Below are 25,438 nucleotides of genomic sequence, written 5' to 3'. Positions count from 1 at the left end.
ATTCAGCAGTATTATCAGAAGATTTAGTTTTATTCTCTAAAAAACCTGAACCGTCTCAACAGCTGCTCAATCACTAGTCCAAGGGCGATTTTGAAATCCTATCTCATATTGTAATTATGAGGTAATTCTAAAATTGAAGCACTTGAAATTTAGCCACAAAAAGTTTGATAGAAAATACAAAAAATTTCTTAAATCTGAAGACTTTTGAAAATTAAAATAAATAGATAGCATACCCTTCTGACCACACATATGCGTAGTCTGGGATACTAAATTTCTACCCGTGCAAACGGATTTGGCATTGCATACTTTAGGGATCAGTTGAAAACACAATACAATATTTATTCTCGAAATAGTTTCAGTTGCGCCAGTTCTCACAGAATTCCTCCTCTATGGTTTCGCTTCCGCTTTTATAATAGTCTTTATTAGTTATGCTTTGTTCGCTTCTTGTGGGCGTCTCCCGTATTCAGTTAGATTAATGTAGTTTATAATTGAAATTGATTATTAAAATATATAAAAATATTGTACATAAGCATGATTCAACTGTGAGTGTATGTGTGAGTGTGTATGTGTGGGTGAGGTAAAGGGATGTCATACAGTAAGCGTGCCGGCGCTTGCTTAAACAAAGATCAGTGATACAGGCAAATCGGAATATGCATTTATCTTACACTGGTATCAATTGTTATTGTTTTTAATATTATTGTTTTATAGTTATACATTGTTGTTGTTGTTTAGCAATGGCCTTTAAGCATACAAACATTCTAGTACTTAATTTTTCACGCATGTACTTGACACACATTTACATACATAAATATTTAATTAGTTTGAAACGTCTTTTTGTTTTTTAAATTTTCGCTAAGCAAAAATATAAACTATTTAGGTAAATCATAATTTGTATTTGTATTTCGTATATTTCTATATATGTATATATATATATATGCCTATATAGATAAAATGATAATAAAAAATTTATAGTTTTATATAATCACACCAATAAAACACTAAACATAAGCCTAACTATTGCTGATACAAGCAACAAATTATTAGAGACACCAAATTCAACGGCTGTATGAGGTGAAAGCACATTATGCAAAATACTTTGCGATTTCTCGCTGTGTACAAGGGAAATATGTATAAGTGTGTGTCTCTCTGTGTCTGTGTGTGTGTGTGTAGTTGTTTGTGTTGTGTTTATATATATTCACTTTTATACAGAATCGGTTGGCTATTTTTCATTAGTCCTGTCACATTTTTGAACTACAATTCGAGATATTTGGTCCTAACGAGGAGCACCCCCAACACGAAGTCTCAGCCCAAACACAAATTCCTTATACAAACACACATGCCAACAATCATAACGAGCCATCGCCATAGCTTTAGCGTAGCTTCGAATTATACTCATACAACAATTAACAGTCTACATCAAATTAATATACTGCAAATTAAGTTACTTGTTCAATGTGTTTGCGAGAGAGTGCATTAAATTTCGTGTGTGTGTAGGTTTGTGTATATTATGTTGTATGTGTGTGTTATATGTGTGTGTGAGTTGGTTTGTGTGTAAATGTTAAGCTATAATCTAACGACTTTGGCTTTTCGAATGCTGAATTAACCACTGCAGCGTTATATCGATGTTGTCCTTTTCCTTACACGAAATACTATAACAACAGATTTCACGATCCTGTATGCTGGACAGATTCCTGTAAATAAACGAAACTTTGCTTAGTTATATAATTATATAGAAATACGGTCAAATTACATTCGCTCAATAAGCCCAGTCTCATCAAGCGCGCCTGGAAGATCACGTTTGTTGCCCAGGACGAGCACTGGAATGCCATTTAATTGCGGTTTGTCTAGCAGCGAATGCAGCTCATTGCGGGACGCTTCCAATTTATCCAAATCAGCCGCATCGACCATATAACTGAAATGCAATATGAGCAAATGAGTCAGATATGGATGATGTGGCTAGCTAATGCGGATCAGTCTTACACAATTGCATTGACGCCACGACAGTAGCGCTCCCACATGGAGCGAAAACGTGGCTGGCCTCCGATATCCCAGACCTTAATGGTTACATTGCCTTTGGTTATTTTGCGCATATTGAAACCAACTGTCGGTATCATATCCTCAGCAAACTGGCCGGACTGAGGATTGAAGAGGAAGAAATATATATATTATTACAATAGATGCATAAGGTAGATTTAGAGTATATATAAAACATATCAAGTGTTGTTTAAAATATGATCTACGAGCAGGCATTATTAAAAACATATAAGTGTCTAATGGTGTCTATTAGATTCTGTTATTTTTAGATTCTTCACTTGTCAAAAATTCCTTGAAATGTTAGGTACCTGATCTTATATAAGACTTCTTCACTTTTAAAAGATTTCTTGAATTGGTTTCGTATTGAATCCTCACTTTCATCTCATTAGTTGTTTGTCGAAAATATGCAGTAGATAAATATGTAATTTATGTTGTCTTTCTATAGAAGTTGCACTGTGGTAGATTAATCAACTCCTATTTGGAACTCAGGCAAGCCAGACTTTACTTTATATCAATATAAGGCAAATGTTCCTGAACAACCCCAAGGCAGTCTCGCTTCTCTGAAATGGCTCGGGGCATGTGGTTTCAGTTAGCTTAAGAATTATATTTAGTTGACGCTATATGACTCACAGCAATGGCAACAACAATGACAACGATAGGAAAGTCACCCGCATATTTTCATATTTGCAGTCAGATTTGGAGCTCGAGGTGGAAATTATCAATGAATTGGGTTTCTGGGATAGGCAAACGACTCTAGCGCGCTGATAATGCCGTCATTCGAGCAAATACACAAATAACACATATTGATTAGCGCGAGACACAATAAAAATAAGTTCTAAATGAAGTTAACTGTGACAGTGCGAAACGACAGAATGTAAAAATATAGTTGATAACTGCATGACGTTTCCTTCCTTCTTCTTCTTCTTCAGTTTCTGTTTCTTTTCTTTTTTGTTTTAGAAACAAAGACAAATCAATAGCAAACAGCAAAACAACAACAGCGCTCGATTTGTCATTTGCCGCCTCTCGCTCCTGTCTATTGGTTATTGGATTCTTTTCCTGGCTCTTGCATTGCCATAGCCTGCGGCACGCTGCTCTTTTGACCCCTGACCAACCGCTTAAAAGCTGGCGCCGCCCCATTTACACTCATCAAAGCAAAAGAAAGGTTTTTTCGGGGAAAAAATACTCACTGCAATAACATTGACGAATGTGGTTTTGCCTGAGAATTGGAGGCCGACAAGCGTCAGCTCCATCTCTTCTTTCCAGAAGATGCTCTTGAACCAGTCCAGAATCCTGTTGATAAGCGCCAACATCTTTATTCTGTTTTGTTAATTGCTTTTTCTTTTTTCCTTGCAAATAAATGGCGTATGCGAAACAGCAGTGATATTGTATCGGAACAAATGTAATCGAACTACTGAACAAATGAGCGATAAGCAATATTGCTAGTTCATTTCGTTCATTACTTGGTAAATATTTTAATTCTTGTTACTCGAATGTCTTCGAGTTATTGCGCATAGTTAACGCGCAAAATCAATATTAACAAATTTATTATCTCCTCTCGAGTAAAAGTCCAAAAACAAAACCAGCTGTTATTTAACAGCAATAACAGTTTACAGTAATCGATGTTAATAATGTATCGAATCGTGATGAGTGCCGATTCATAACTGTTATCTACGAGCCACCACAAATAGAAACATAAACAATCTGTAAAAATGGTAAGTAAACGTTTTCTTAGTTAAATTATTGGATATATATATTAAAACTGATTAATTTCAGGCAAGAAATGCAGAGAAGGCTATGTAAGTATAATACATATTTGGATTATGATCGCATTTTAATTATATATCTCTCTCTGCCGGCAGGACAACTTTGGCGCGTTGGCGAGCCGCCAAGGAAGTCGAATCAGGTGAAAAGGAGCGCCGGCCTTACCTGGCCTCGGAGTGCCATGAGCTGCCAAAGTGTGAAAAGTTTCGTCTGGAGATTATACGTGAAATATCCAAGAAAGTAGCACAAATTCAAAATGGTAAAGTGTTGCAGTTCCACGTGAAGCAACGGAATATAATCAAATATTTTTTTCAGCTGGCTTGGGCGAATTCCGCATTCGCGATCTGAACGATGAGATCAACAAGCTGCTGCGTGAGAAACGGCACTGGGAGAATCAGATATCAGCGCTGGGCGGTCCACACTATCGTCGGTATGGCCCCAAAATGTTCGACGCCGAAGGCCGCGAGGTGCCGGGCAATCGAGGCTACAAATACTTTGGAGCTGCCAAAGATTTGCCTGGAGTGCGAGAGCTGTTCGAACAGGATCCTCCGCCACCACCGCGCAAAACTCGTGCCGAGCTGATGAAAGACATCGATGCCGAATACTATGGCTATCGCGACGACGAGGACGGCGTGCTCATACCGCTGGAGGAGAAGATTGAGCGGATTGCCCTGCAGAGGGCCGTGCAGGAGTGGCGTGAGAAAATGGCACGCGATGGCCGCATCATCGACGACGAAGAGGACGACGACGAAATCTATCCGCTCTCTGGCCCAGCACGCGAAGCAGCCGAAGATGCCAAAGCACGCGCAGCCGAAAATGATCCACACGGACTGCTCGCCCCGCGCTTCACTGCCCACGTGCCGGTGCCCACGCAGCAGGACGTGCAGGAGGCGCTGCTGCGAAAGCGCAAACAGGAACTGCTGCAAAAATACACAGGAGTCGAAAATTAAAAAACATTTACAATACATTTCTCTTTTACATATATTGAATGTAATTTTTCGTTTGATTTGCGTTCTTGTTACTTATTTAAGCCCTTTAAAACTTAATTAGATTTCACAACTTTTACATTTTATACTTGATAAAAATGAAGATAAGTACTTAGTATGTAACTAAAAAAATATTCGATCGCTTCAATGCGTTGTCTGAATTTGTTTGCTCAAACAAAAATCGTTTCTTGCCTTCGGGCATAATATAAATTGTTGTCCGATTTAATAACGAGTTCGATGACCGCCAGACCGGCCACCGCCAAAACTACGTCCACCTCCAATGCCACCTTCGGCTGCTCGACGTTGTTTCATATCTGAAAATCGCGTGGACATGCGACGCAGCTCCTCAGGCACATCCTGCTGGGCCTCCTCCAGTATATCAATCAGCTCTTTGGCCATGGCCCAGTCCTCACGTGTGACGAAGCTAATGGATGTACCCCGACGACCGGCTCTGCCCGTGCGACCGACACGATGCACATACTCCTCTATGTTGCGTGGAAAGTCATAGTTGATGACATGCCTAAAGCGCAGAAAAAAGTTATCAACTACATCAATTACAATATACGAAATACACGCACGATATGTCCTCAATGTCCAGGCCGCGTGAGGCGACATCAGTGGCAATTAGAATGCGCACCAAGCCCGACTTAATATCCGCTATGGCCTGCTCTCGATCGCACTGCTCCCGATTTCCGTGTATGCACTGGGTGGAATATCCATTCAGACTCAAATCGCTAGACAGATCGTCGGCACGTGCCTTTCGCCCACAGAACACAATGATCTTGTCCGACTTGGTCATGTTCTCCACGAACTTGCGAAGCACATGGAACTTATCCTTGTCATCCTGCAGCAACTCAATCACCTGTTTGACGGAATGCGTAGCAGCCAGATCCAGAGAGCCGACGCACACCTGTATCGGATTTTTCATATAACTTTGCGCCAGGCGACGAACACCCGGCGGCCAGGTGGCCGACGTCATGATGGTTTGCCTATCCGGCCGTATGTCCAGCAGCACCTTGCGTATCTGCGGCTCAAAGCCCATGTCCAGCATGCGATCGGCTTCGTCCAGCACCAGATACGTAATGGACGATATATTGATTACGCCGGCCTGCACCAGATCATTCAAACGTCCAGGCGTGCAGATGATTATCTCAGCGCCACGTTCCACATCCGAAATTTGCATCTTGCGACTGCCGCCGCCATACACGCAAACGCTAATCAAAAGAAACAAAATAAAAATGGGATCTACTTTCGGGTTCTCACTTACGCTTTCATGTTGCGAAAAGAATACTTCTTCACCTCCATCTCGATCTGGAGGGCAAGTTCTCGCGTGGGCGCCAAGACCAGGACATTCGCACCACCCCGTGTACCACGCGGCGTACTCTGGTATTCGGTGTGGATCATGCCAGGCAGCAGAAAGGCGAGCGTCTTTCCTGTGCCTGTTTGGGCAATGCCAATCATGTCGTGACCCTGGAGCAGAATGGGCCAGGCCTGCGACTGTATGGGCGAAGGCTTCGTAAATCCCTGCTTCTTTATTTCGGCCAGCAAATCGGGATACTCGGCAAAGCATTGTTCGAACTTCCATACAGGATTCGGTATGGGCGCAAACACTTCGCCCTCCTTCGGTTCGAAGACATGCGAAACGCTGATGTTGTTGTTCTCCAGGCGCAGCTGTGCTACCTCCGCCTCGGACAGGTTAGCCACCTCGGGACATTCCTTGTAGAAATTTTTGGTCAACGGTGGACATTTCGCCCAACGTTCGGCCTGAGCAGCTTCCTGTTGAAATGTGAAGTTTTAAATTGGATTTTACGTTTTATACTTAACCATCTTACTGAGGCCTTGTTCAGTGCCGCCCAGTCTATGGTGCCCGTCAAGTCGCCATCGTCTGCCTTTCCTGAGGATGGTGCCAAGTCATAAATGCTTTGTCCTCCGCCATAACTATTATAGCTCGATCGTTCTCTTCTGTCGTTCGAGCGACCAGAGCTTCTATCCTCATATCGTCCAGGCTCCCGGCCACTGGAGCGACCATAGTCGGACTGACCATAGGATCGGCCATGACTGCCACCCTCCGACGTCTGGTTATAGCCACCGCCATCGCTTTGCATCTGCCTGCTTATCTCGTCTAACGCATTTCTAACGTTACCTTTCTCACTGCCTGAGACTGTGACCATACGTCGGCCCTTATCGACATCGACCCGAACTGAGAAATCTTGTTGGATTCGCGTTATGTTGGAGCCACCGCGACCGATTACACGGCCCACCATATCTGAAGATATTTTCAGTGATTTGCTGTAAGCGTGCTCCGCGTTCCTCCGAGAGTTGCCGTTATCTCTGTCATAGCTCTCACGCTGCTCTCTGTCGCGTTTTTTACTGCTGCCGCCATAGCCCGAGCGACGGCCACGAGAGTAATGATCATCATCATTCTTATTGTATGATTGAGCGTATTCTGTTGGTTTCTCAACATAGTTTGGGTCATCCCAATCTAATTCGGACATTTTACAGAGAAGGCAACGATCAAATTTCCAATTGGAGTAACTGCAGACTCAGCGAAAAAACGGTAAATTTCTTTGGTATTGGTGATAAAATGGCGCAGTTTATTTCGCGTGGGTTGAGAACGCAATTGGCGTAGTGCCACACAAATTATATAGGTTAATGAAAATGGTTAGCAGATGCGCTGTAAATACTTAATTTATATACTTACGATTAATGCACACTTCACCTAAGATTTCCGGTAGCGCAATATGATCAATGCACTAACCAAAAACAAAGCAAATCAAATGAGCGCCCACAACGAACATGAGCCAGGCCTGCCAGTGTTGGATTACATACTAACCAGGGCTGCATTTGAGAACGTCTCGACACTATTTCCAATGATGCGATATGTGCCAACACTTTTAGTTAGGCGCCAAGTTTTCAATTCAAATAAAAGTCGTTTGGTATTTTTTTTTGGTTACGTTTTTATGTTTTCTATTACGGATTACACTTCTTGGGTGTAGAGCCTTAATTTAAAATACTTACAAACTAAACGAAATAATTCAAATTGCATACAATTCTCTCGCTTTCATTCTCTCTCATCTACTTCCATTTGTTGTTGTCGTTTTTTTATATAAATAATTAAAACTAGAAAAACACAAACACAAAACCAAACAAAATTGCTCGCTCACTTGAAAAAAGTTTAAATATACAATACATACACATACATGCAATTATAGGTTTGAAAAGCGTGACTGAGAGTACAATGCATATATATATATATATATGCGTGTGTGTGTGTGTGGGTCGTTACAGTAGTTGCATAAAACTTAGAACAGTTTTGATAATATAGTATATAGTATAGATATAGTAAACATCTCTGTAATTGGGGATTTGGATTTGTGGACTTGTGGATTTTGGGCAAGTTAGCAGAAATATTTGCAATGCGCTTGTAAAGTTCATTATATAATTTTTTTTTTTTTTTTTTTTTTTTTTTTAATATGATTATTTTTGTTTACTATGTGAATAGTTAAGATTTGCTTATGATCATAAATTATACTAAATTAAACATTACGAGGTTTTTAAACAATTTATAATAGCAGCACAAGATTTATATAGTTTGATGCATTACGAAATATATAGTTGATCTATTTTGTATCTGGTTCTGTGTGATCTAAGGTTAGATTACAAATGTTTTAAAATTACAAATTAGACTAAATATTTCCCCGTTTGCATTCTTCAAAAACTTTTGGATGCATCAATTGTTTTTTCCTCATTTCTTTTTCAGAAGTTTTCGTTTTTCTCAGTTTTTAGGTACAAAATATACACGCTCAATTCATTGAGTAGTAAGTGAGGCTAGCTATCAATCAATCAATCCATCAATCAATCAACCAATCAATCCATTCAATCATGCTCTCTGTATATAGTATATAAAATACGAAATTTCGCATCACTTAATTGTACACATAAGTTTTATTTTATTCACAGCTTTGGGGCGTCGGTGGCGTCGCCTCCGTCTGATGCATCAATCACTCGACGTGGCCGCCACCAAGTTGTTGTTGTTGTCGCCATTGGGCATTGTGGGCGCCAGCTCACAGCTGGGCGTGGCTGGCGCCTCCCGCGGCAGCGGACTATGCTGGCTGGCATTGTGTATGGATATGCAGGATATGGATTTTGGTATGTTGGGCGTGTTATAGCTGGGCTCCAGATTGAGCCGCAGCTTCACCGGCGAATTGCGCTTCAAGAGCCCCAGCGGTCGCGTGGGCGACAGTGTCGCCGCCGTCGACGTTGCAGCAGGTGTAACAGGTGCGGGCGCAGCAGGTGTAAACTCTTGCGATGTTGAAATGGAGTAGATGCCGCTGCTGCTATTGGAGCACGGCGAGTCCAGTTCAGTGGCAGCTGCTGCTGGCGCCGCCGCCGCTGCCGACGTGCAGGGCGTCTCGTCCGGTGTGACGGGCGGAGAGGTGAGGCGCGATGAGCAATTGCTGCCGGCAAAGCTGCTGGCGCCACTGTCCACATCATCATAATCATAGACATCTTCGTCCATGGCCTCGCTGTCCGACTTGGACTTGCGCGGCACTGGCATCGGACGTAACTCGGCCTCCTCCTCCTCCTCGGGCTCTTCCACGAGCTGACTAGATGCTGACGCATGGCTGCTGGCAGCGGGCGATGCGGATGGGGACACAGTGGGCAGGGGCGCCAGGGCGCCGCTCTTGAGCAGGCTTTGCTCCAGCTCGAGCAGCTGGCCCATGAAGTTCAGATTGGGCGAGATGATGGGCCGGGCCACTTTCACCAGCTTGTAGGCCTCGATCAGCGACAGCGACTTGTACCGCATGACGTACGCAATGGCGATGGTGGCGCTGCGCGAGATGCCCGCGTGACAGTGTAGCAAAACGCGCGAACCTGTTTTGCGTGCATCCTCTGCAAGAAACGGATCAGAAAGAAGAAGAGAAATGAGAATTGTTGAAAATTGAATTTAATAAAGTAATATTAATAATAATATTTGCTTATCAGTTGATAAGGCGCCTCAATGTACCCCAACAATTGCCAATTAGTAACGGCAAATGCAAAAATAAATAAATAAATAAAAGTTACAACAAAATTATTATTCAGCAGCAGCTCGAACAATTTTATCGACAACGCAAAATAATTGCTGCCAACTTACGCGCTCTCGCGCTCTCTCATTCTACAAACACACACACACACACGCACGCACACATGCACATAGATGCTCTTCCGCTCAATCGCTTGCGCCTGTATTAAAGTGAGGAGAAACTTTTTTGTTGCCGCGGGCTTTTAGCTGTGGATGTTGTTGTTGCTGCTGATATTGGCGCTCGCTCAGCGCTGTCAATATATTGTAATTGTATGCGTGTATTGCTCTCACGCTAGCGTGTATGAGAGTGTGCCTCTGTGTGTGTGCTGTTTGCTGTGCAATGGATGGATGAGTCATGCAAACGCTTTATTGACAAACACAGCAATCGAGAATATTTACACACACACACATACACAAGCGCGCGCACATTAACTCATAATTTACGTTGTTATTTTTGGGCAAGATAACATACGCCAGGCCAGGCAGCGGCGAATACGCAGCTTCGTTTAGCCTTTACTTTTCTGCTTTATACTCTTTATACTTTTATATGTACATACAATGTATGTATGTATGAATTACTATTGGGGTGGTGCTGAAATAGCAACCACCCTACGCAACATTTTTCTTGCCTATGGCTATCTAATCGCTAAAGAGGGGCGGGCGTGCAAGCACAGCCATGCAGTTGCTAATCAATGATTACTCATATATGTACATAGATACACGCACACACGTTTGTTTGTGTATTTGTATATATAAGCTTACAAACACAAACACTTGTCTGATTTCCAAACACGGCACAACTGATAAGCAGCATTTCGAGCCTTGCAGTTCGATTAGTCATCGTGGTTTTCGTCAGCGGACACTTCGCCAGGCTGGCGCCACCTATGGGCAGCCCTTTGCAGCCGCTGTTCACAATCGCCCCCTACCAGCAGTTTCCTCAATACGGTCAATAATCGTGTTATCAGTGATAAGAATTTTTTGCAACTAGTACATTGCGTATAAATCCACTATTGAATTGCGCCTGGAAATTTCGATTGGTTAGCAAAGGCAATTTATCACAAAACAAGCCACAGCAAACACACATACACACACATGAACACGCACACTCCATGATTTATCAATGAAACGAGTGCAAAGTGTTGGGCTGATAAGCGAACGGCCGACTATTTGCTGTTGCTGTTGTTGTTGTTGTACGTACTACAAGTAACTGTATAAAATAAGCACACACACACATACAGATAGGGAGACACATACACACAATATGTCTTTGAAGTGTGGCTAGGAAAAATCAAATCAAGTTAATGCTTATCAGCATTAGGCATTGAGAGCCATATGACATAAAAAACAAGTTAACAACGGCAACAACGATGATAATGCAATTATGAGTCCGCACAGGTGGAAAAACCATTATAAACAATAGTCATAAATAATAACAAATTATAACGATAAGTGTGAGCAAATAGAGTGGACAAACAGCTGAAGCAAGATAAGTTAAAATAGTAGAAAAATACAAATTTGCAAAATATAAATATATGGATATAAAATCTAAAAATTTAAATATGAAAATAAAATTAGCTTATATAATATTGATTTTTATAATATAATATAACATTAATATTAATATTATTATTTATTGTTTGCTCAAAATTCTTTATTTTCAAATCGAATAAAAAGCTAATTTTAGAATTAAAAATTTTGCTTTTATTATTTTAACGGTTAATTTTTTAAGCTAAATAAAATTTGTTTGAAATTTTAACGCCTCTGCTAATCAGCTGTTTGTTTGTAGAGCTTTTATTGCATTATGATGATAATAATATAAATTCTTAGCCACTTCAGCTGTCTATTTTTTGTTAAGGATGATGTCCATAGATATATCTTTATATATAGTCTAGCCTAAAAATAGGCATACTCATCACAGCTATACATGGTTGTGCGTGTGTGTGTGCGTGTGTGTGCGTGTGGGTCTTTTGTCGTCAGCAGACAACTGGTCACCGTGCGCCTGCTGCTCATAAATTCTCTTAGTTAATGACCCCGTCGCACAGACAGTTAAAAACGCGCATAAAACGCGCCATAAACGCGCCCAACCCGCCCTGCCCCATGTGTATGTGTGTGTGACTCATTGGACGCCGCACTGAAACAGACAGTGGGCCAAGTCACTATTAGCCCATCTTAGACTAGGCTAAAATGCCGCCAAGAGGGGAAGAACTTGCCAAACAACTTGATGTTCTTTCTTAGCGTCTGCTAACTATACGAAGATGTATGCATATATGTATGTATATGTACGTATTTCCAGTGAGATCACTTTAAGCGGAACTCTGAAATCATAAATCACAGTTGACTAATAGAAGAAGCCAGGCACCAATCGATAAGGATATTACAAATCCATAGATAAACAAGAATTTTAAAATAATTATGAAATACCCAAGCGACTCAATGAAATGTTCGAGGAAAAGTAGACAAATCGCAGAATTGGTTTAAATCCTAGTTAGCTATCAATGCAATACAATTATTATAGAGCTATAGAGAGCAACAAGAAGAATGTTAAAATAATGATGAAATGCCTAAATGACTAAATCAATGAATAATAAAAATCCGGGTTCAAAGCCCAGTTGAGCATGAATGGCTCAGAAGAATAAGACGTTAAAATAGTAAGGAAATGCCCAAGCGGAACTTTGAAATGCACTTGATCATCGCAAGACTCTATACTTTTGGAGCATAAGAAGGGCATTACTAATATATAGTAAGGTATACAATGATCGATATAATTTTGCTTGATTTACGGATAATACATAAATACATATATATTCTACTCAATAAATAAATAGATTAACCTGAGTTACTCTAGATTTTACTTTTAGGTTTTTTTTTAGATTATGATGCATCTTAAATTGTTTTCGACTGCCATTCGCGCAAATATGTGTAGATTAATCTTGAGATAATGAATACAATTAGCGCTATTAAAGTTGGTTCATAAAATGGTATATGACATCAGGTCTTATACATGTATATATGACTGAAAGATCCTTGATTGTGTGCGCTTGCATCATTCAATATTATAGAAATGCACTGACTAATATCATAAATAAACAAAGCGTTTGCTGCGACAGATATAGAAATCGGAATTTGTGGAACTAATGAAACAATATGCTGTACCGATAATTAATAATATAGGAACATAGTATTATATATAATATATATAGTTATCAATTTGAATCACGTCTAAAATCAGTACGATTTCATCATATAAATGATCTAATTTGCAAGTCTCGCTGAGCATTCCTTTTATATGATCCATGTTCCATGTTCCAAGTTCCACATTCCCAGACATAGCTTCACCGGAAGTTACGTAGTCATTGATAGATCAATTTATATGAAACGGAACTCGAACTAAGGCCTGCCAATTACCAATTGGAGATTGGAGACTGTGGAAACCGTCTGTCGAACGGTATATACATACATATATATATATTTTTTTTTATCGAGAAAAAGCCGTTTTAGATGGTAATTGGCAATAGCCTGACCATATGCATATTGTTTATGCCACCGGGCCCAGTATTAGTAATCATCAATTACGGTGCGACACTTATGACTAAACGAAGCTGGCGGCATAGCCCAGCGATGAGTGGCTCTGAATCGTGTCTATTAAAGCGCAATCCCATTCATAGGGCTGTCGGCGACGCGGCGTCAACGTCGTGACTCCAAATTGGGGCGGCTGATGCGTAATGCCAACTTTGGGTAGCCAAAAAGTGCCGGGCGACCGTGTGTCGGATGATTAAGTGCAACAGAGGCAACAACCGATGCGATCGCCTCTGCCTTTGGTGCGTCACAGAGAACAGAGAACAGAGAACAGAGAACTGGGCCAAACAGACGGCGCGACTATCCGTTGAGAATAATGTTATTGTTCCCATTCTCAGATCATTTTCACTTTTTGGCGATGCGCGGCTGCTGCTGCGGCAGTTGCTGCTGATGATGATTAAGCCAGGGCGCAAAGGGTCAGCCAGACTGATTGCCAGTCGGTTACCTTGCAACCGACTCCTGTGAGTCATGGCCAGAAGCGAAAGAGAGTGAAACAACCACCAGACCAAAGCCAGAGCCAAGCAATATGATATCGTCCATATACATGTGTGTATATATGACTCTTCACATGTGTAGGTGTGTGTGCGTGTGTGTGTGTTGCTTGTCTGTGCTTGCGTCTCGCCGGGCAACAAGTAGTTTGTTTGTTTTAAAATATTTAATTACTTTCGAGTTGCTGTTAATACCCTGTACCCATTAAAAGTGATCAAAGGAAAATGGGGTATGCTCAAATTTTTATTGCGCATGCAACTGGCAGAGGCAGTGCATAAATATTATTGAGTGACATCACAGGTTTGGTGGGTACGACACTTGTTTGTCTATTTAATTTCATACATCATTGGAAATTTAGTAAGAATCGATAAATATCGATAACTATGATGAGTTTTTTTTTTTTTTTTTTTAAATAAAAATATATATATTATAAGAATATATTTTAAATAAGATTTTCTAGAAATCTGCAATAGATTAAGATAAATTTTTCTGCTGTGTCAAATCTAATAGTAAACATTTTAAACCATAGTCAGAGAACCATATTACAGAAGTTTAAGCAACATGAACTCACATTTCAGTTGTGTCCCGTTAGGCTAGAGATAGCCTGATAATGCCTTAAGCAAGTCTTACATAATAATCCCATAATATCCCAATAGCTCACATATTAACACATCTGAGCGCTGCTTAATGAGGCAAAATTATTCAAGTATTAAATCTATACTATATTAAGTCATTTAAAGAATTCACGTTCCCCCTATCTCTCTGTATATGTATATATATGTCACGGCTGTAGTAACTCTGAGTCAAACACGCCCAAAAATAATCGTAACGCTTACTCATTGAGCTGCGCCTAGGCAGCGCCAGCGCCAGCGTCGCATCGTAATCGTTCCGAAGTCCATGCTGCAATCGGTGCAGGTGCTTCCTTAGGATGAACGACACACACTCCATTGATGCGGACCATGAATCATCAGTCGGTCAAGCAGCTGATGGATATGATGGATATGCAGCTGACCTTCAACTTGACAACCACAACGACGACGACGACGACGAGTCATACGGAAACAAAGCAGTTCCAAGTTCGACTTGAGAGATCTGCGCGCCGCCTGCACTTTGATATTGCCTTCAACCCAAAAACACGGCCACTAATAATGAGCGGGGGGAGTATCGGAGGGGTGTACACTTATGTATATTTATATATGTACCGGCTCGTGATATTGTGATTCATAATACGCGAAAAGTTTTTATAAACAAATTCAAGAATTTTGCGAGCAACTCGAATGCTGATCTCTCGCGCCTCTTTCTTTCCCTCTCTCTCTCTCTCTCTATCTTTCGCTGTCTCGCTCTGAGTAAGACCGAGTCTCATGGAGATCGGTCGGGGGCGTTTGGTATTTCTTCCTTGTAATAATACAGTGTGGATGATGAAGTGTTTCCATACAAATTTCTTGCGCTCGGCACAGTTCGAAAATTTTCAAAATTCCTGCACACAGAAAGAGATTTGTGTGTATTTTTTTTTTTTTTTTTTTTTTTTTTTTTTGCATTTTATAAATAGCTCGCTGACGAATATTGAAATTATGTGCACGGGGCCAACAAAAATGTCGCCTCGAGGCCGCTCGTTGCGTTAGTCATACGACGGCTAGCGATCGGACGATCGGGCTATCGAACGTTGGAGCGGTCGAGCGATCCCCAGGGATTGCAGGATTACTGGGCAAGCAGCATTGGACATTGCTATAGCTAGCACAGCTCTCGGCAAATACCATACTGTTCATGGGGTGCATGCAAACTTGACTCGCGCCCTTATCTAATCTATTTGCTCGTCAGACCTGTCTGATAAAAAACAAAACTTCAGTACTAGTTATTGCGTATGTGTATGCCATTATCAAATAGAGATATATTTTTATATACACCTACATACATCTGGAAAGGTAAACGAAAGGCTCGGGCTCCGTTTCGAGTTTATTTAGCTGTGCGTCAACTTGAATACCTCGGCATGCCTCAGAAGAGGCCTCTGTTGGCGACCAGATAGTAAACTTCTGATAAGTTAACTGCACAAATATATATGTATATGTATATAGACTATGAACATACATTTGTATATAGAGCTAAACATATACGATGACTGCTCGAAAAGTCGAAGTTTTTAGAAATTTCTTTCGTGCTAGAAATATTTGATAAGAAATTTATATATAATTTTTTGAACTATTCATGAAATTTTTCTTTCGTCATAAAAATATTTTATAAGAAATTTGTATGAAATTCGGAATTCTTTGAAATATTTCTAAAATTCGGTGATTTTTGTTTTCAAATTTCATTGAATACACTGAATTTTCATGCCCATCACCTGTGCCACCAGAGTGTACCCAATTAGCGTGCCTCGACTGTGCCCACCGTGTACAGTCAGTGGTATTAAGGTACAGTCTAATCAGACAGGCTGGCGTTACTTTCGAAAATTGATTGGTTGGGCCTCTGGGGCCTGCTTGTCGTATGTCAAACGGTCGTTTGCGGGGCTTGATTGGTTTCTAGGCCAAGTGGGGCCGCAGTGCTGCAAAGCTCATTTACCTATTTATGCTCAACTAGTGTTAATGACAAAAGTCGAGTCCAAGCATAATGAGACATGAGCAACACACGACAATTCACTCGTAATGAGACGTAGCTTTCAAGCAATACTTAGCGGTGCTTGCCCCCATCTCGCTCGCACGCTCACACACGCATGGCCACAACACAAAGTGCTGTTATATTATGATGAATGAATGAAACGCAGCAGCAGCAGCAGCAACAGCAACAATGAGAAATCATAAGTAGTATAAGAAATACAGACAATCATAAGAGTAATAATAATAATAAGCATAAGGTGACGACGGACCCAACAACAATGACACAAAACGAATGCGCAAAAGGCAGGCAGGCAGGCAGTGCCAGTGGCATTAGCAGCCGGACGAACGGGACGGCACGATACGGAATGGGAGGGAGGGAGGTATGGTGGCAATGGCTGAGGCAAAATCATGACTCATAGCACTCGTTCACAATATTATTTTTTTTTTTTTTTCTTCTTTTATTTCGTGCCCGAGTACTAATGTGTTTTGGCAGCAAACAGCAAGCGAGTGAGTGAGTGAGAGAGAGAGAGAGTGGTGAGAGCGCGAGAACTTGGTGTGTGAGAGCGCTGCACAGAGAACAGTTACAAAAACAATGCACACTTGAACATGTTCATAGCATTGGGGAGAGCTGGGCAGCCAAGGAGTGGGGGTAGTGCGTGGGTGTTGGGTGATTCTTCCTGAAACTGCCAGACAAATGCGTATGGAAGATGATCAAGCGAAATTAACAGCTGTTGCTGCACACGCACCTGACAGCAACAGCAACAGCGGCAGTGGCAGCAGCAATCAAGACGCCAGCCAGCTGTGACGTCAACGTCAGCGCATTTTCGAGGCCACGCATCAAGGATAATGCAACAACAACAACAACAACAGCAGCAGCACGAAGCGATGACTCATAAACAGGAACTAAACGACGACGACGGATAATAACAGCCACAGCAATCGAACAACGTCGACGTCGTCGTCCTGAGCGACGTGCGCTTAAAAATAGAACATATGCCAACGAGCAGAAGCAGCGACCCAGCAGCGCAGCGGGCAGCGGGCAGCGACAGCCACAGCTGGCGGGGGTGAAGTGCCGTTGGCAGCGTCGGCGGCGCTGGCGGCAATAAATAGCAACAATAAGACGAGAAAATCGATGCGGATGGCTGAATGCTACAAGGAGTGTGCCCCGGTAAATATATATATATATATATATCTCAGTGTGTGTGTGTGTGTGTGTGTTCCACATTGCATGTAAACGAACGATGAGTCACGCGGCATGTCTACAGTGGCGGCAAAAAACATCTACACCAACAACAGTAGCGGCAGCTAGAACAAGCACAGCCAAGGGTGAGGGCACTCGGGCAGGGTGACAACCCTTATCAGAAAGGACGTTTGCGGTTGTGTCGCTCGACAGCGACACAGCTACGGCTAATATGCATAAAATTTCCATTCACACACACACACACACACACGCACACCCAAATAGAGATTTATGCGTAATGGCGTAAATGTGGAACGCTGAGCTGGACGACAGCGTCATCGACCATTATGCAAAGAGCAAACAAAACCAACACACAGGAGCAGCACAGTCGCCGACGCCGACGCCGACGCCGTCGACATCGAAGCCAAAGTCGAAGTCGTAGTCACAGCCGAGTCGCAACAACGACGACAAACAATGACGACGGCAACGTCGTCGCAGCCGCCATGCTGTCTGCCAACGCCAACACGTAACAACAACAACAACAACAACAACAATGACGTCGCTTTGCCAACGAATGCCGTGGAAAGCGTAGGAGCTGGCAGGCGCTCAGAGGATATGGGAAGTAGGCGGGAATTGCTGACCCTTCCAACAGTTAGGCTGAAGCCAGGCAGACAAATTGTTGTGTATACCCTACGCACTTTCGATGGGGTATATCTATGCTCAGAAAGTGCTGCTTACAAATATGAGTTTCGTTTCATATTCTTTTATACTTTAAAATATGAAATGAATACTAAAAAAAATAAATCTCAAAAATTATCTTTACAGGTATCATGCGCTATTAAATTTTTTGTATTTGTATATAAAATCCAGTAGGTTTCATATGGACTTGGTTTCATTTGCTTGAACTTTAAAATTTTCATACAATTTTTTGTTTAATTTTACCAAAAATTATTTATAAACCGAGATACGTTTTTAACTTTCATCAAAACTTTAAGTTTAATATAATATATAACTAAATTTTTCTATTTTTTTTGTGCTGAAAATATTTTTCTAAAATACAACTTGATGATTCAATAATTTGCAATATACCTAATTTCCTATAGTTTATTTTTATATTTCTATATCGTTTCAACTTATTTATAATCTTCAAGAACAAGTGTCAAAATATTTTATTACATTTTTAAATTAGCCGCACGCGATCTACGAAAAGTCCACCCAAAACACATTTGTCAATTGTTTTCAAATAAAATATTTATAAGCAAAAAAAAAAACAAACAATGCTAAGCTCGTGTGCCCACGTGCCGCTTACTACTTAGACTAGTTCTACAAAAAAACAACAACAAAAACATAAATAAATTAAAATTAAAAAAAAAAAAAATTTGTATAAATGTAGAAGAACTTTTGTTGGGAGAAAAACGAAAATGGAAAAATGCGATTGACGTCAGCAAAATATTCCACGGCTGTAGATACTATAGCACAGACGGAACATTCAAATACATATATACACACATATACATGTGTATATATGTGTGTAGACATACGTATTACACTTAAAATTAACTAAATAAACGCGCTTCTTCTTCCATATGCCTTGAAAACAAGAGAGAAATTAAAAGAAAGAAAGAAAAAACTGCTTATGGCAGCAGAAAGAAAGAAAATATTACGAAAATACAAAAAAACAAAGGCAAATGAATTTTCCGTTACGCAAATCTGACACCAGCTGCCCCTGGCCCTGCCACTTCCCCTTTCCCGACACCTAATGCCCTTTTTGGCCAGTCACGTTTTACGTGAGCTTATCGATTATCGATTATTGGCAACACTTACCTATGAAATCGAATGCCTCCTGAAAATATTGTTTAATATTTTGATGGGGCGTATCGCTGGCAGGTATTTGCATATACTTCAGACCCTGCAGATGACTCTCGCTGGGACTTTGGCAGGTAACATTCAACACACAATTGGCGCCCACGCTGCTGGGATCGTCCGCATCCCGGCCATTGCCCAGCAGCAGATGTGGGAATACTGGCGAAGCGGGATGTGTTTCGATATCTGCAAAATAAATCGATCAATTTATTGATTAGATATATGCAAATTTTCGATGGTGGTGGAAAAACTCTATAACTAGGTCTAGATTTAATGAAAATCGCTATAGAATTAGTGTATAGTTTCTTTATCTCTAAAGATTTACACAAAAAATGTATATGTACGAAATCTTATCTGTTCTTATCAAATCAAACAGTTTTTAATTTAAATAGAACTTTCTTCATTTCAAAATAATGTTTAACTTCTTAGAATTTGATAATTTAAAAAAAAATATTTATTCATGATTAAAAAAGTTCTTTGAATTTACTTTGATTCTTTGAACTTGTACTTTGAATATTATTCCATAGAACTTTGCTCTTAAATCAAAGAGTTTTCATAGTTTATTTAAGTTGGAGATTTAAAGATTTGCTTTTCAAGCTTCATAGAATTGGAAATCTAAAATTTTTTGATAATACTAATTGGGTGTAAGTTTAAGTTTGCTGAGAAATATCTTAAAACCTGCTCTTAAATAAAACTTTTAAGTTTTTCATAAAATTGCTATAATGCCTAGTTTTTTTATTATTATTTTTTTCAGTGTAGTATCTCTAGCTCTTTCTTTGGGGTCTGCCAATTGCGATGTCATGCAACAAAAGAGCCGTTGCCACAAATGATGTTGATGATCAACGCTGTGTGTATCTATTGTTGTGTGCAACTGTCTGTGTGTGTGTGTTTGTCTGTATGTGTCTGTCTCTTTGTATGTGTGTGTTTACAACAGCGTCTAAATTTCGTACAACAAATTGTTGTTTATTTTTGTTGTTGCTGCGCCTTCGCTTCGTTTGTTGTTGCATGAGTCATTCGAGCAATCGCACAGTTTAGTTTTATTGGCATTTGCTGTGGGCGTCTGCGGGCCAAGCAGCCAGGGGTGGTGGCTCGGCTAGGCTGGGTGGGTGGGTGCCGAGTGCGGGGGTGGTTGGATGGGTGATTGGATTGGGTTGTTGGAGGTGCTGCCCTCTACCCATTTGAGCTCCCCGCGCGTTTGCGGTCGCTTCACAATATTTTGCGTCGTTTTTTCTCTATTTTTTTTCCGCTGGGTTCGTAGCACTTTCAATGAGGCGCACAATCGTTCAGTTCATCTATCTTTGTATCTGTGTATCTATCTATCTACGTATCTATTGTCGGCCTATGCTTAGTTGGCTGCGCATTATGCTGCGGGCTGTTTCCAATTCATCGATTATTTCTGTCGTTCGCGTGTTAATTGATAGCCAAGGCAACAACTGGCCCAATGTTTTGGGCCCATGCACATACACACACACACACACACACACATGCTTGCATTTAGTATTTGTAATTACGTTTTGTGGGTCACAGTGTGACACGGAAATCAATTGCATTAGTCATACACCTTCAGGGTAAGGCCCACACAGGCACACACATTAATACCCAGGAAAGCGACCCCAAAAAAATGTGATTTGTCATAATATGAAATGCGGGGTATTTACGCTATCTACTGATAATAATGAACATATTAAACAGTAAGTGCGAAAACAAACACTATTAAGTATATGCAATTAAATTACAGCAACAGCAACAGTAAAACGTACGAATTATGACTCAAATGCGATAGGCCCAGTGACGTAAACAGGAATCGAGAATGACAAAATGCATTGGAGTGACCTGTGCGTGAAAAGCTCTCGAAAACGTGTAGCGGCCGGAGCGAGATGGCAATAAGAAATCTCAGCACTGTCATAAAAACGCGCGACATTGAAATCTATTTGCATCACAGCGCGATCACATGGCTGACCAGTGACAGCAAAACACAGGAGCGGTCCTCTCCCTCCCACCATCTCTCCCACTCTCTCCTTCTGGCTTACACATTCAGCAATAAGATTTAGGGCTGAGCTCATGGGCTTTGTGTACACTTTGCACTTCACGCAAAAGCTCAGCCAGCGAATAGCGTAACGTAATGAGTAATTTGTTACATTCGGCAATACAGCTGCCAAAAGTTCGACATTGAACATTTCGCGCTACTATCTTAATTTGTAGTTTTTCTTTTCTTTCACTGTTTGTTTTTGCTTTTGTCAAGTGCAATTATTATTATTATTGTTGTTTTTGTTGTTGTGCATGTTTTGCTGCTTGTGGTGCATATGTTGTATATTTCATAACGTGCGAAAAGAATGAAACAATCTGAACGAGAGCAGCGCAATGGCATCATGTTTATCATGGCAGCACGTGCTAAAACAAAAACAACATTGTTTATTTATAATGTTAAGCAGAGCTTTACACAGCGCGTGTGTGAACGAGCGAGCATGTGAGTGAGCGAGAATGGAAGAGAGGTAGGTAGATTGCAGCAAAGAGCGAAAGCTAATCAAGTGTGTAGTGTTGGAGAAGGTCTCTCTAAGCTAGGCTGTCTCTGATGAGGAAATGAAATGCAATGAAAAGCACAAACAGCGTACATGCAAATATGCAGATAACAGATTTGACAGCTGATAAATGTGCAACGAAAATAGATAGCTGCAACTGGATTGCAATGCGAACTGGTTCATTTTTGCAAGTGCTCAACACTTGCCCATTCCACGTATGTACATGTGTATTTAATTACAGTTATTTGGTTACAATTACAGTTACAAGTTTACTTACCGTAAACCGCCGGACTGGAGCAGCTGCGCATGAGCGGCGGCGTTCGGCCGCCATTGCTGCCAGCGTTCATTGCTGCTGTCGTTGACGTCGCCGTCAGCTGTTGTTCGTCACATGCCAGATTTTCCCTGGAACGCTTGTTGTTGGGATAGTCCTTGTGATTAGCTGCAATACAGAAAAATTGATTAAATATCGATTTCTTTGATTGGAATTGAATTTTTGTTCGCTTCGCTTGGTTGTGATCAAATGACGTCAGCTCTCTCGATCTGAACCAATACCTAAAAACTTGTCGCGCCGACTCACATGAATACATTAAGACATACATACATCCGTACATACATACAATTCAAATCAAATATACAACAACAACAACAGCAAAAAAAACCGCAAATATTCGTTGCTGCTGTTTGACAAACTGACGTAAGACATTTATTTCGGCACGCAGCTTGATTAGCGCGCAAGGCAGAGCGAGGCGAAAACGTAACCAAAGCGAGGCCCAAAATGCAAAGCTTTACACGAGACAAGAGAAAAAGGGCACACGGAGCTTGGAAAGCGCTTATCATTTGAATGAATGGCAGAGGCTTAGGCGATCACATGCATACGTAAATACATATGTGTGTAGTATATGGCTGTGTGTGTGCGGAGTGGAAACCTTATCAGTCACAGCGGCTGCCGCATAAACAGTTGCCAGTGGTTGTAGCTTTTATGCTGAGCAAGGCACAAAAATAATAATAATAATAAAAAACACAAGCAAGCAACAATTTGTAGAGCTGAAACTTCGCTTATCAGTTTCGAGCGACCTCAAAGCCTCAAAAGACAAAAACCAACAAAAAAAATTATATATGTATGTGTATAAAGTTTTCACTCGCGGCAGGAAATGTTGTGCTGCCTGTTGTTGTGGCTAACAGAAACAAGTCAAATCGCATGCCAATGCACCGAACATACATACATCTGTACATGCAAACATATACACACATACATACGTATGTACACTTGCATGTATGTGTGTGTGTACTGAAACTTCGCCAAGTTTTAGAGTTGTTGCTGCCCGCTGCCGACAGAGGCTGTTGCGTTTTCTTCTTGTTGTTGCTGTTGCTGTGCCGACGAATTCGTACTCGAAAGGTCGTTTCAAAGCGGGTTTCGTTGCCAGAGTTGCCAGTCTGTCGCACAAACCTGCTTTGCTTTACATTTTTTTCTCAACGAACCAAAAAAAAGCTTCTTTTTTCGTTTGCTTTTATTTCTGAAAGACACGCGAATGTGAGTCACGTATGAAGTAAGTAGAAACCGACGCTCTGCCTCTTCTGACTTCGAGTCTGACTCGTTAAAAACGCTGGCGAATGTGCGCGAAGGGCGCGCAGGGGAAGGCATCGGCCCGCACGGCAGACAAGCGTTGACGACGCTTACATTAAACAATAGTGCTGCTGCCTTTTCAGTATGTATAAAATAGCGCTAGTTCAAGCTGCGAATATTTGGCAAACAAACAAGCGGAAGCGAAGCACTCGACCTCGATAAGAATTGATAATTTACTAAAACCATTAATTGGCTCCAATAAAATGATACTTTTACGATGATGATGACGAGTTTGCAGCAAACAAGCCGCAATTTCCGCTGGATGCCGCTTTAAAAAAAAAAGCTAAATTTGACGGGAAAAAAGCATACCCGACCAGCACTGCTTACTACTGCTGCTTACGTGTGTGCTATGAGCCCCGCTCTCACCCCTCTGCCATATTAGCGGGCTGCGCTTGAGCGCGCAAAGTTTATAAAGTAAACAGCAGGCATTCCAAGCGGGAAAATTGCCTCGTTTTTAATCTCAAAATACTTGAGTGAGTAATTCTAGCTAATATGAATTAAATATTTATTCTCAGATTTTGTTTTCTTACTTACCGCCAATGCGATTGTTGTTGTTGTTGTTATTGTTTGGTAATGGCATAAATAACAGTAGACACGGCGCTTCTCTCTTTATCCGCATTTTTATTTCACTTTTATGACTCACGCTGTTGCTGTCTCCGTCGCGCTCACAGCAATTGCGTGTTGTTGACGTTGCCGTATTGTTGCTGCTGCTCTTGTTGTTGTTGTCGTTGCTGTTGTTGTTTAGTTGTAGCTGCTGTTGCTCGTTTCACACACACACATATACAGAAGAGCACTCACACACAGAGCTCTCAAACACTTGACTGGTTTAAATTTAATATTTATGCTGCCTATTTGGTATATAATCTCTTTTATTATTATATTTTGGGGAGGTACGGGTATGAGTCTTATGTATATTATTGGTTTATTAGATAATCCCAGTGTGCTTATTCGTAACACTTGTTGAGCGAGCACTTCCCGTTCCCGTTCTTCTTGTTGTTGCTGCTGCTGTTGTTGTTGTTGTACTTCCACTTGTTGTTGCGTTTTCAAAATATTGAACACGCGCACATTTATTTAATTGTTGTACAAAATGTTGTACGTTCTCGTTTCTATTTCTGTTTAAGTGACGATTACGCGCAATGCCAATAATTCTGGACCAGCTTGATTGGTTATGTGATACACTGCGCTACAAGATCACGTTTCTGATCTCTTTTAATTCTCTATCAATAGTTTCGTATCACTGCGACACGTATTTAGTAGGTTAATCCGCTAAGTTCCCATGCTATGGTCTGTGTGTTATATTTCTTATGAGGAATATATCTTTCCAACAATATTTTCCACTTTTTTCTTTTGAGCTCGCGTATACAAATCGACGTCCGTTCTACTCGAAAGTCTCTCGCGCTATGACAACAAACGAAGTGAACCCCGACCGAAGTAACGCTGATACGAAACACACATACGAAACGAAAACGAAACACACGCGAGTTCACCAATACATCTATACTGCAATACTGTGGAAGCAAGAGAGTGAGTGAGAGCGCCATAACATCTGTTGGTTGAGCAAAAGAGAAAATACCGAAAATTGTGTTGAAATATACTAAAAGTGACCAGTTATGCGTTCAAAAGGCGGGAAATAGAGCTATCATATAAATTGTTATGGAAAACGTAAATATTGCATAAAAATTAATTTGACTAGAACAATTCTCATGTATTTGAATTAAAAAAATCATTTCAATCCATTTTGTCATTTGAA

At 40.9% G+C, this 25,438-nt stretch overlaps 4 protein-coding genes across 5 annotated transcripts; 1 reads left to right on the top strand and 3 right to left on the bottom strand.

Annotated features, from left to right (window-relative positions):
• Nucleotides 1-388: 388 nt before the first annotated feature.
• Arl8 (ADP-ribosylation factor-like protein 8) lies at nucleotides 389-3,481 on the bottom strand. Its single transcript, XM_018019319.2, has 4 exons — nucleotides 3,222-3,481; nucleotides 1,981-2,135; nucleotides 1,751-1,912; nucleotides 389-1,691 (listed from the first exon to the last, which is right to left on the bottom strand). Exons 1-4 carry the CDS (start codon nucleotides 3,342-3,344, stop codon nucleotides 1,571-1,573), a joined length of 561 nt encoding a protein of 186 aa, XP_017874808.1. The 5' UTR covers nucleotides 3,345-3,481; the 3' UTR covers nucleotides 389-1,570.
• A 113-nt stretch (nucleotides 3,482-3,594) lies between these two features.
• Nucleotides 3,595-4,801, top strand: LOC108621794 (pre-mRNA-splicing factor ISY1 homolog). The gene is made up of 4 exons (XM_018019318.2): nucleotides 3,595-3,746; nucleotides 3,808-3,830; nucleotides 3,894-4,054; nucleotides 4,111-4,801. The coding sequence occupies exons 1-4, from the start codon at nucleotides 3,744-3,746 to the stop codon at nucleotides 4,743-4,745; spliced, it is 822 nt and encodes a 273-aa protein (XP_017874807.1). The 5' UTR covers nucleotides 3,595-3,743; the 3' UTR covers nucleotides 4,746-4,801.
• On the bottom strand, nucleotides 4,759-7,639 carry LOC108621793 (putative ATP-dependent RNA helicase DDX43). Of its 2 annotated transcripts, none has more exons than XM_018019317.2 (5): nucleotides 7,483-7,639; nucleotides 6,614-7,346; nucleotides 6,049-6,557; nucleotides 5,360-5,995; nucleotides 4,759-5,301 (listed from the first exon to the last, which is right to left on the bottom strand). In XM_018019317.2, the coding sequence occupies exons 2-5, from the start codon at nucleotides 7,274-7,276 to the stop codon at nucleotides 5,004-5,006; spliced, it is 2,106 nt and encodes a 701-aa protein (XP_017874806.1). In that variant the 5' UTR covers nucleotides 7,277-7,346; nucleotides 7,483-7,639; the 3' UTR covers nucleotides 4,759-5,003. The 2 variants fall into 2 exon arrangements, with proteins under 2 accessions (XP_017874806.1, XP_089319028.1); XM_089462902.1 differs by having other exon boundaries at nucleotides 6,614-7,316; nucleotides 7,483-7,624.
• Nucleotides 7,640-8,223: 584 nt separating this feature from the next.
• puc (dual specificity phosphatase puckered) lies at nucleotides 8,224-25,120 on the bottom strand. The gene is made up of 4 exons (XM_018004843.2): nucleotides 24,223-25,120; nucleotides 22,342-22,503; nucleotides 19,507-19,731; nucleotides 8,224-9,674 (listed from the first exon to the last, which is right to left on the bottom strand). Exons 1-4 carry the CDS (start codon nucleotides 24,305-24,307, stop codon nucleotides 8,779-8,781), a joined length of 1,368 nt encoding a protein of 455 aa, XP_017860332.2. The 5' UTR covers nucleotides 24,308-25,120; the 3' UTR covers nucleotides 8,224-8,778.
• Between the last annotated feature and the right edge of the window lie 318 nt (nucleotides 25,121-25,438).

Source organism: Drosophila arizonae, chromosome 2 (assembly GCF_054131065.1).
Source record: "Drosophila arizonae isolate 15081-1271.41 chromosome 2, UAZ_ARI_1.0, whole genome shotgun sequence".
NCBI lineage: Eukaryota > Metazoa > Arthropoda > Insecta > Diptera > Drosophilidae > Drosophila > Drosophila arizonae.
This window is presented reverse-complemented; position numbering and strand designations above follow the sequence as displayed.

Excerpts from the sequence above, each read along its gene's own strand:
- LOC108621793 (XM_018019317.2), bottom strand. The coding sequence starts at position 7,276 with ATGTCCGAATTAGATTGGGATGACCCAAACTATGTTGAGAAACCAACA. Across the intron at positions 6,558-6,613 it reads CGGCACTGAACAAGGCCTCA|GAAGCTGCTCAGGCCGAACG; the intron begins GTAAGATGGTTA and ends ACATTTCAACAG. Across the intron at positions 5,302-5,359 it reads CTGGACATTGAGGACATATC|GCATGTCATCAACTATGACT; the intron begins GTGCGTGTATTT and ends TCTGCGCTTTAG.
- LOC108621794 (XM_018019318.2), top strand. Across the intron at positions 3,831-3,893 it reads AGAAATGCAGAGAAGGCTAT|GACAACTTTGGCGCGTTGGC; the intron begins GTAAGTATAATA and ends CTCTGCCGGCAG. Across the intron at positions 4,055-4,110 it reads AGTAGCACAAATTCAAAATG|CTGGCTTGGGCGAATTCCGC; the intron begins GTAAAGTGTTGC and ends TATTTTTTTCAG.
- Arl8 (XM_018019319.2), bottom strand. The coding sequence starts at position 3,344 with ATGTTGGCGCTTATCAACAGGATTCTGGACTGGTTCAAGAGCATCTTC. Across the intron at positions 1,913-1,980 it reads CGTGGCGTCAATGCAATTGT|TTATATGGTCGATGCGGCTG; the intron begins GTAAGACTGATC and ends ATTGCATTTCAG. Across the intron at positions 1,692-1,750 it reads ACTGGGCTTATTGAGCGAAT|GAATCTGTCCAGCATACAGG; the intron begins GTAATTTGACCG and ends GTTTATTTACAG.
- puc (XM_018004843.2), bottom strand. The coding sequence starts at position 24,307 with ATGCGGATAAAGAGAGAAGCGCCGTGTCTACTGTTATTTATGCCATTA. Across the intron at positions 22,504-24,222 it reads CAACAACAATCGCATTGGCG|CTAATCACAAGGACTATCCC; the intron begins GTAAGTAAGAAA and ends TCTGTATTGCAG. Across the intron at positions 9,675-19,506 it reads GGAGGCATTCGATTTCATAG|AGGATGCACGCAAAACAGGT; the intron begins GTAAGTGTTGCC and ends CGTTTCTTGCAG.